The sequence below is a fragment of the Tupaia chinensis genome, unplaced genomic scaffold (genome assembly GCF_000334495.1).
Source record: "Tupaia chinensis unplaced genomic scaffold, TupChi_1.0 Scaffold148234_1, whole genome shotgun sequence".
NCBI lineage: Eukaryota > Metazoa > Chordata > Mammalia > Scandentia > Tupaiidae > Tupaia > Tupaia belangeri.
Window position 1 is genome coordinate 1186334 of NW_006208084.1, and position 10983 is coordinate 1197316.

Here is a 10983-nt window from a genome sequence, read left to right on the forward strand (position 1 = left end):
CTATTTGAATGCATTTTATTTTGTTCTCTTATCTGATTGCATTGGCTAGAACTTCCAGCACTATATTGAAAAAGAGTGGAGAAAGTAGGCAGTTTTTAGTGGAAAAGCTTTCCCTTTTTCTCCATTCAGTTTGTTAGCTGTGAGTTTTTCATATATGGCTTATATTGTGAGAGATGTTCCTTCTATGCCGATTGTGCTGTCTTAATCATGAAAGGACATTGTATTTTATCAAGTGCCTTTTCTGCATTGATTGAAATCATATAATCATATAATTTTTTTCTTTCCTTCTGTTAATATGATATATTACATGTATGGTTTTGCGTATCTTGAACTACCTTTGCATCCTTGGAATAAAGCCTAATGGGTGTGGTATATACTCTTTTTAATGTGTCATTGGATACAATTTGCTAGTATCTTGTGGAGAGTTTTCGCATCTATATTCATCAGAGATATTGGTCTGCAGTTTTCTTAAGTCCTTGTCTGTTTTGGAAATGATGGTGATGGAGGCTTCATAAGATGAATTTGGGCGGGCTCATTCCTTTTGGATATTTAGAAATAGTTTGAGTAGAATGAGGGTTAGCTATTCTTTCAAAGTTTTGTAGAATTCAGAAGGGAAGCCATCAGGACCTGGGCTTTTTTTTTGTTCAGAGGCTATTTATTACTGATTTAATCTCATTGCTTGTTATTCTATGTCTTCTTGATTCAATCTTGGCAGATTATATGTCCAGGAATTTGCCCATCTCATCCAGGTTTTCTTGTTTGTTGGCGTATAGTTGCTCATAGCACTCTGATGATCTGTTATATTTCCGTTATGTCTGTTGTAATATTGCCTGCTTCATTGCTGATTAGATTTATCTGATTCTTTTCTCTGTTCTTCTTAATTAGTCTAGCTAATGGTGTGTCAATTTTGTTTATCTTCTCAAAACTTTTGGTTTCATTTATTTTCTGTATAGGCCATTTGTTTTTATTTCATTTATTTCTTCTCTAATCTTTATTATTATTTCTCCTTTAACAATTTTTTTTTAGAGATTTTTTGCTATAGGGCACATGTGCTTGCTAGAGAGACAAAAATCAAGAAATCACCCTCTAGGGGGATGGCCACACCGTAATCCCTTCTCCTTCATTCTTCTTTTGGGATTTTTGGGTCCACACGCACATACACACAGTGAGAGTTTCAAGTCACTGGGTCTGTGACTCAAACTGCAGTCAGCCATGTGGAAGTCCAGTAACATGACCATTATGCCACCTGCTGGTCCCTCTCCTTTTTTTTTTTCTCTATTTCTCTGAAGTGTGTTGTTAGGTTGTCTATTTGCCACCTTTCCATTTTTTTTTCTTGTGAGCATTAAATGCTATAAACTTCTTTTTATGACTGGTATCTCTGTGTTCCATATGAAAACTCATTTTCATTGGTTTCTCTGAATTTTTTATTTCAGTCTTAATTTTTTCAGTGGTTGTAAAATTATTCAAGAGTAGGTTATTTAGTTTCCATGTGTTTATGTTTTTTTGAGGATTTCTCTTTTAATTAAACTCAAGTTTAATTCCATCATGGTTGGAGAAGATGCTGGCTATAGTTTCTATGCCTTTGAACCTGTAGAGGGTTGCTTTATGTGCCCTACTATGTGGTCAATCTTTGAAAATGTTCCATGTGGGGGTGAGAAAAATGTCTGTTTTGTGGTTGTTGGGTGGAAAGTTCTATAAATGTCTGTCAAGTCAATTTGATTTATGGTATCATTTGAATTCTGTATCTCTTTGCTTATTTTTTTGTCTAGATGATCTATCCAGAGGACAGAAAATCTCCAATGATTATTGTGTTGCAGTCTTTCTCTCCTTTTTGATCAAGCACTCTATCTTTCATGCATTTGAGTGCTCCAGTGTTGGGTACATAGATATTAATAAGTGTTATTTCTTCTCGGAGAATTAGTCCTTTAGTACTATATAGTACTATAGTCCTTCTTTGTCTCTTCTTACAGTTTTTAATCTTAAAATCTATTCTGTATGATATCAGTATTGTGACTCCAACATTTTTTTTATAGAAAGATTTTTTTGCTATAGAGCACATGCAGTCACCAGAGAGACAGAAAGTGAGAAGTCACCCCCCACCCTCCAGAGAGGTTGGCCATGCCACAATCCCTTCTCCTCCATTCTTCTCTTAGGATTTTGGGCATACATGCATATGCATGAGTTTAAGCTGCCAGGTCTGGGACTCAAACCACGGTCGACCATGTGGGAGTTCAGGAATGCAACCATTATGCCATCTGCTGATGTAACTCCAAAATTTTTTGATTTCTATTTGCTTGGAATACTTTTACTAGCCCTTCACTTTCAATCTGCTTATCTTTATCTGTGAGGTGTGTTTCTTGTAGGCAGGATATAAAGGGCTCCTTTTTTAAAAAAATCATTCATTCAGTCTGTGTCTTTTGATTGGAGAATTTATTCCATTAACATTCAATGCTATTTGCAGACTTTTCCCTGCCATTTAAACCTTCCTTGAAAATATTAATAGCATAGCAGATTATGCAGAAGATAGCTTCTCTGATCTGGAAGACAAAACCACCAAAAAGAATGAAAAAATACTGCAAATAAAGATGAGGATAGGATACATGACATACTAGATACCATTAAGTGCCTAAACATCCAAATAATTTGTATTCAAGAAGGTGAAGAATCTAATAAGGGCATTGAAAATCTCTCCCATGAAATACTTGCAGGAAACTTCCCAAACTAGATAAACATTCAAACATCCAGACACTAGAAATACAAAGGACTCCAAATAGAATCAACCTAAAAAGAACTTCTAAATGGAACACCATAACCAGATTGGTCAAAATCACAAAGGTGAGATTGTAAAAAGGGTAAGAGAGAAATGTCAAATTATTTACAAAGGTTTTCACCTTACCTTAACATCAGACCTCTCAACTGAAGCAATGTAAGCAAAGAAAGAATGGGAAGATATATTCAAAATGCTAAAAGAAACAATTTCAACCAAGAATCCTATACCGGGTAAGACTTTCCTTCATCTGAGAAAAACAAAAAAAATCATTCTTAGATAAACAAAAATTAAAAGATTTCACCAACACTAGACCAGCTCTTTAAGAAGTACTGGAGGGAGTATTATATCAGGAAAACTAAAGAGACACAAACAGAAATAAGAGAACAAAAAACAACCAAAAACATGAGCCACATTCAGATACCACTTTCATTGGTTTCATGAAACCAATGCCATGTTTGTAAGACTTGCGTTTTCTTTTTTTATAAGCCAGAGAACACATATGCTCACCAGAGAGAGACAGAGAGATAGAGAGAGAAAGAGAAAGAAAGCACTTCCTCTCCGCAGTAGGGCCTGGTCATGTTGTAATCCCTTCTCCTCCATTTCTCCCTCCTTTGGAGATTCTGGTCCTGCATGCATACGTTCCTAGTATGTTTTTTAAGCCTCCATGGCTGGGAATTGAACCACATCATCAATCACATGTGATCTGGTTCTCTTAACCATCAGGCCATGAGAGAGGCCTGAGATTTGCATTTCAATGCAAATGCATTTCGCATGCAGGGTGTCATGGGATGTTAATGTCCTAGGGTCCCTGAGATTTAATATTATTATTGACCTGATGGCATAATGGGCCATGATGGACACAGGTGTTAAATACTATAGGGTGTCTGAGGTGGCCAGGTAGTTCATCAAGAATTATCATTTGAATTCTGTATCTCTTTGCTTATTTTTTTGTCTAGATGATCTATCCAGAGGACAGAAAATCTCCAATGATTATTGTGTTGCAGTCTTTCTCTCCTTTTTGATCAAGCACTCTATCTTTCATGCATTTGAGTGCTCCAGTGTTGGGTACATAGATATTAATAAGTGTTATTTCTTCTCGGAGAATTAGTCCTTTAGTACTATATAGTACTATAGTCCTTCTTTGTCTCTTCTTACAGTTTTTAATCTTAAAATCTATTCTGTATGATATCAGTATTGTGACTCCAACATTTTTTTTATAGAAAGATTTTTTTGCTATAGAGCACATGCAGTCACCAGAGAGACAGAAAGTGAGAAGTCACCCCCCACCCTCCAGAGAGGTTGGCCATGCCACAATCCCTTCTCCTCCATTCTTCTCTTAGGATTTTGGGCATACATGCATATGCATGAGTTTAAGCTGCCAGGTCTGGGACTCAAACCACGGTCGACCATGTGGGAGTTCAGGAATGCAACCATTATGCCATCTGCTGATGTAACTCCAAAATTTTTTGATTTCTATTTGCTTGGAATACTTTTACTAGCCCTTCACTTTCAATCTGCTTATCTTTATCTGTGAGGTGTGTTTCTTGTAGGCAGGATATAAAGGGCTCCTTTTTTAAAAAAATCATTCATTCAGTCTGTGTCTTTTGATTGGAGAATTTATTCCATTAACATTCAATGCTATTTGCAGACTTTTCCCTGCCATTTAAACCTTCCTTGAAAATATTAATAGCAGATTACACCATGCAGAAGATAGCTTCTCTGATCTGGAAGACAAAACCACCAAAAAGAATGAAAAAATACTGCAAATAAAGATGAGGATAACATACATGACATACTAGATACCATTAAGTGCCTAAACATCCAAATAATTTGTATTCAAGAAGGTGAAGAATCTAATAAGGGCATTGAAAATCTCTCCCATGAAATACTTGCAGGAAACTTCCCAAACTAGATAAACATTCAAACATCCAGACACTAGAAATACAAAGGACTCCAAATAGAATCAACCTAAAAAGAACTTCTAAATGGAACACCATAACCAGATTGGTCAAAATCACAAAGGTGAGATTGTAAAAAGGGTAAGAGAGAAATGTCAAATTATTTACAAAGGTTTTCACCTTACCTTAACATCAGACCTCTCAACTGAAGCAATGTAAGCAAAGAAAGAATGGGAAGATATATTCAAAATGCTAAAAGAAACAATTTCAACCAAGAATCCTATACCGGGTAAGACTTTCCTTCATCTGAGAAAAACAAAAAAAATCATTCTTAGATAAACAAAAATTAAAAGATTTCACCAACACTAGACCAGCTCTTTAAGAAGTACTGGAGGGAGTATTATATCAGGAAAACTAAAGAGACACAAACAGAAATAAGAGAACAAAAAACAACCAAAAACATGAGCCACATTCAGATACCACTTTCATTGGTTTCATGAAACCAATGCCATGTTTGTAAGACTTGCGTTTTCTTTTTTTATAAGCCAGAGAACACATATGCTCACCAGAGAGAGACAGAGAGATAGAGAGAGAAAGAGAAAGAAAGCACTTCCTCTCCGCAGTAGGGCCTGGTCATGTTGTAATCCCTTCTCCTCCATTTCTCCCTCCTTTGGAGATTCTGGTCCTGCATGCATACGTTCCTAGTATGTTTTTTAAGCCTCCATGGCTGGGAATTGAACCACATCATCAATCACATGTGATCTGGTTCTCTTAACCATCAGGCCATGAGAGAGGCCTGAGATTTGCATTTCAATGCAAATGCATTTCGCATGCAGGGTGTCATGGGATGTTAATGTCCTAGGGTCCCTGAGATTTAATATTATTATTGACCTGATGGCATAATGGGCCATGATGGACACAGGTGTTAAATACTATAGGGTGTCTGAGGTGGCCAGGTAGTTCATCAAGAATTTTTTTTTTTTTTTTTCTAGAGAGGTTTTTGCTATAAGGCGTGTGCGCTCGCCAGACAGACAAAGAGAGATAGAGAGCCAGAAAGCGAGGAATCACCCCCCAGGGGGGATGGCCATGCTGCAATCCCTTCTCCTCCATTCTCCTCTCGGGATCTTGGGCACGCACACACACGCGCCCAGTGTGAATTTAAGCCACTGGGTCCGGGATGCGAACCGCAGTTGACTACATGGGAGTCCAGTGACATAGCCATTACGCTAACTGCTGGTCCCTCATTAAAGATTTTTTAAAATAAAGTTTATGTATTAGGGCCAGCAGGTGGCATGGTGGTTAAAGATGCTGGACTCCCACATAGCTGATTGCAATTCAAGTATTAGACCTAGTGGCTTGCTTTCTCACTTTCCCTCACTCTCGCTCTCTCTTAAATAAGATAATAATAATAATAATAAAGTTTAAAAATAAATTCTTTTAAAAAATTGTATGTAATTATGGTTTTCTTCAGAGGGAGGGAGGAAGAAAACAGAGAGAGACAGACACCTCTGACAGGATCTTCATGCCACGAACCACACCTGGCCTCAGCCAGCCTGGGTTATAGACAGTGTATGTGCCTGGTGTGCACAGGGAGAGCTCAGAACGTGAGCCCAGGGCCCTCCCGTGTGGGTTTGGCATCACAGAGCATTGAGTTACCTCTGTGCCATGGTGGCTGGCCCAGTAGTGATTTTAGGTGTGATTATAGAAGGCATTGCATGAGAACTACTCTAGGGATAAGTAAATTTCCAGCTGCATGTTTAGAGGTCTCACCCTAGCAATATCCTGGATTCAATCTGTAATGTGAGGAAAAGCCAGTCATGACCCTTTGATGGGGCAGGGCCAGGGCTGAAGGTGGGAAGGAAGCACAGGGGACTGCACTAAATGAACATTTGTTCTGTGTCAGATTTTCTGGAAGATTTAATTAGTCTTTACCACAAGCTAAGGAGAAAGCTATTATTATGCCTATCTGATGGGTGAAGAAATTGAGGCCTAGAGAGGTGAAGTCACTTGCTCTGCACACTCAGCTCTAGATGCAAATTCGGGTTTGTGGGTCTCCCAAACCCAGTCTCTGCCTCATCCAGTGCTGCCTTCTTACTAGTACAGAAAGGTCAACTGAGGGCCACTGTGGAGTGGGTGGGGTGGCAGCTGGAGTGATGGTGGCAACAGCAAGTGAGAAGTTGCTCTTGCAGGAAGTGAGACAGCCCTGGATATGCGGTACCAGGGCCGTTTGCCTGCATCTGTTCCCACTGGCTGCTGTCTGGATCTTCTATTCCTTTTATTTGGAAACAGACTTGTTTTCTAGGAACAGAAAGGGAGGATGCCCCTCTGATGATTTGATCGCTACCACTTATAAAAGCCCAAGAATATGTCACTCCCCAATTTAGGGGCTATAACAAAGTGTCTTCTGTGCCAGCCTCAGAAATGTCAGGTTGACCAGATGGAGAAGAGCCAGAGTGAGGCAGCAGGCCACCGTGAGGTTTCCAAGCAAAGCCCGGCAGAACATAAAGGGAGTGTGTCTTTTGATTCATGTACCAATTACACACAGTGTATTACATTACCAGGCTAATAGGAAATAAACCAGAGGAGCATCTGTTCACGTCCGAGCCCACGCATGCCTCTGAATTGCTCAGCCCTGCTGGCCACCTCCCGGCCTGGTCCCTGGAGGCTGATGGAGCGGACCATTGTTTTGGCTTTTCCAGGATCATTGGAGAGGCTATGTGCATCCCAGTCAGGCAGCAGAGGCCAGGAACCCCCTTTTGCTTCCTTCTTTTTCCCTGGGCGGAGGGTGTGTGTTGGGGGTCACCGTCATCCTTCAGTCCAGATCCGTGGTGCAGGGATCTGGATTTTCTCCTCTGGTGCTTCCCAAAATGCTGCTGCCCAGTCAGGAAAAGGCTCTCCTCGGCAGATACAGCCCAGAGGATGCGGAGCTCGGCAAGCACAGTGTTAGCTGGATTTCCTGTGTAGGGCACACCCTGGTCAGGATCTCAGGAGATCTGGATGAGGTGGGAGGAGATGGAATGGGTGGGAGGACTGAGGGAATCCACCCTGGAGGAAGGAAGTGGCTAGGCTCAGGGGCTGGGAATTGGGCACCCCTCCCTTCCTCTATTTTCTTTCCTCAATCCCTCTGCCGCACAGTCTCCTGTTGCTTTAACATCTCCTTCCAGCCTCCTCACCCCACACTAAAATGACTCCATTAGGACGTTGGGGAAAATCTCAGGGTTCCAATGGGCTCTGGAGGAAATGGGAATGGTGGTCAATATAAGAAAAACAATTTAAGTGCCCCATCTCATCAGTAACCCAGGAAATGGGAATTTAATGACCACAGGATTCCTGGGAATTATCTCCTGTGAGGGAGGTAGTTAGAATGCTCTCGGGAGCAGTCATTTTGCTCATTTTGAATTTTTTGTTTAGGATGTAATTCTCTAGTATGCCTCAGGATGTAACTGATTTGAATGTTGTATTTCTCAAAATTCTGGAACACCATACTACTGAAGATGAGCCTCGTAATCACTGGTGGATGATCCCCAGGTCTCTAAGCATCTCAGGAGCCAGAAGGAAGAGCTGAAGAGCCATCTCAAATCTGGGGCAAGAACACTCTTAGGAGGCCAGCCAGTGGTGTGGTGGTTAAGGCAGCTGGATTCCACATGGAAGACCATGCATTAGAATCCTGGACCCAGCATCTTAAAAAACACATGTATGTCATACCCAGAATCCCAAGAGGAGAATGAAGGAGAAGGGATTGTGATGTGGCCATCCTCCCTGGGAGTTGGTTTCTCACTTACTCTCTCTCTCTCTCTGTCTCTGGTGAGTGCATGCATCCTATACGAAAAACAAAAACAAAAACAAATGAAAGAAACCACTCATGACTCAGAAGGCAGAGCTCTGCAGGTCAGCACGCCTGGGTAGAATCTAGGTAGGATCCTTTCTGATGTGTGACCGTGGTGGGCTCTGAGCCACAAGATGGCAGCCCTGATGTGGGATGGGCAGAACCCCTGGGGGAGCGAAGGGAGAGTGCTCGAATTCCAGCGTCATCCTTTGCTTGCTGAGTCACCTTATTCAGTTTACCTTACTCTTCTGAACCTCGGTATCTTTTCCTGTCAGTGGGGACTGTTTATACTTAAACAGGGTTGCCCTACAAACTAAATGGGATGATGCATGAAAAGGGCTTAGTATGGCTCCGGAATGCAGTAGGCATTCAAAATGTACTTTTAGATAAGATGAAGGTTGACTAGGAGGAGGGAGGAAGGCTCCAGGCAGTGGAAGGGCTTGAGTAGTGGGAAGCATGGAGCAGTTTGTCTTGTTGGGGGGGATTATAAGCTGTTCACCCAGTGGAAGGAAGGGCGTGTTGAGAGACAGACCTGAAGAGGTAAGAGGGCAGTAACTGTGGAAGGCATTAACTACTGCTCTGAGGTATCATCTGTTTCCTCTGAGTGGGGGTGTGTCAGGGCTGACTGGCCTTCAGCTCCAAATCCATCTTCTCTTCTACTCTTTTAGCAGTGGGCACGATGGTAGGCCCCGTCCACAGGGAGCTGGAGGAAGAGGCATCTCCTCTTGGCACCCAGGCTTTTGTTTCTTTTTGTTCCCAGGACATGGCTGTAAGCAGTTGGCCTCCACCCCAGCAGGTGGATTCCCTGCCAGTGATGGGTTGGGGAGGCCCAGGGGTGCCCATCTTCAGGGAGAAACCAGCCAGTGGGTGCTTTCCTGCCCACTATGTATGGTCAAAACTTAGTCACCAATGTGATAGCATTAAGAGGTGGGGCCTTTAGTCGGTGAGGGCTCTGCTCTCACAAATGGGATTAGCAACCTTATAAAGCAGCCGAGTGAACTAGCCAGGCCCTTCTGCTCTCTATCCCGGCTGCCATGTGAGGACATGGCTTTCAAGCGCCATCTTGGAAGTAGAGATTGAATTTGTTGGTGCCTTGATCTTGGATTTCCTGGCTTACAGAACTGCGAGAAACTAATTTTTATTATTTATACATTGTCCAGTCTGTGGTATTTCATTATAGTAGCATGAACAGACTAAGATATTACTAACTGTGACCTGTGGCACCCTAGCAAATTTTGCCACCACCCAGCAGGTCTTAGCCACACCTTCTCCAAAGAGGTCTGAACCCCAGTCTTGGGTGGAGTGAGGCTCGTTCACAAGCAGTCTTCCCTTGGGTACCCTGCCTTAGCCCCAGAGGTAGATCCACTCTTTTTCTTTTAAAAGTTTTTTCCAGAGCACATGTCCACTTGTGTGTGTGTGTGTGTGTGTGTGTGTGTGTGTGTGTGAGAGAGAGAGAGAGAGAGAGAGAGAGAGATAGCATCCAAAAGAGCATAGCCAGGCTGCAGCCCTTCTCTGCTTCCCTGTCTTCTCAGGGTCTGGGGCACACACACACGCCTGGCTTGTTTCTGAAGCTGCCTTGGCTGAGATTCAAACCGTGCACTTGGCCATGTGGGATCTGGTTCCCTTAACCACTAGGTCACAAGACTAGCCTGGTTTCCATTAAAAAAAAGAAAAATTGCCAGAGAGTGCATGTGCTTGCTGGAGTGACAGAGAGACTGTTTCCTTATTTGTGAGGAAGGTCTCCATGCTCTGCTCTGGGCTATGGGAGCATTGAACTCAGAGGCAGTGGCAGCCTCTTTGTGAACAGTAATCACTGCTCAGAGGTGAGGCACTTGTGTCAAAGACTGTGAAGAGGTGAGCTGTAGCGTGGAGAGGGGGCTCAGTCAGGAACCCTGAGATCAGGGAGGGGCCTGCTTCTGGCTCTGCCTCCTGGTCCCTGCGGCAGTTAACATACAGGGACCTCAGATTCCTCATTTGTAAAGCAGAACTCCTTATGCCTGGGAGCGCCTCCTGCCTGGGCTTCCACCTGTGCCCTGTGTCAGACGGGGAAACCAGTAGCTCCATGTTCTGGGTTGCTTTGAGGGGTAAGTGCATCGGTGTGCGAGCAGCAAGGGGAGGTCTGCTGTGTTGACAGCATGCGTGGCCTGGCATGCAGCTGCTCGGGTTCCATTCCCAGCTGTGCAGCCTAGGGGTGGGGCACTAAACCCTGTGACTCAGCTTACCCAACGAAAGCTCCAGCACACAGGGTGATCAGGAGGACCAAGTGTGTTAGACGACTGTATTATTTTCTTAGGGCTACCTCTCCTTGGAATGTCTCGGCCTGCATGTGCCTCCTGGGCCTGGGTCTGCCCCTCCAACCTCACCTCCTACCCCTCCTTCCCTTTTGCTCCTAAGCTCACCTCCCTGTTTCCTTTCAGTTCCTCCAACACACCAGGCTTGGTCGCGCCTCAAGGCCTTTGCTTTGTTCCAGGTTCCCTCTTGCAGAAAGT

General features: G+C 43.0%; 1 protein-coding gene across 1 annotated transcript in view; it reads right to left on the reverse strand.

The window, feature by feature from the left end:
• The window catches only part of ISX (intestine specific homeobox), a 53541-nt gene extending 44282 nt beyond the window's left edge, over window positions 1-9259 (reverse strand). Inside the window, exons 1-2 of the mRNA XM_006170367.1 lie at window positions 9121-9259; window positions 7472-7624 (exon numbers count right to left, since the gene is read on the reverse strand). Coding sequence (XP_006170429.1) covers window positions 7472-7624; window positions 9121-9259 — 292 coding nt within the window. The remainder of the gene's footprint in view (window positions 1-7471; window positions 7625-9120) is intronic.
• Window positions 9260-10983: the final 1724 nt, after the last annotated feature.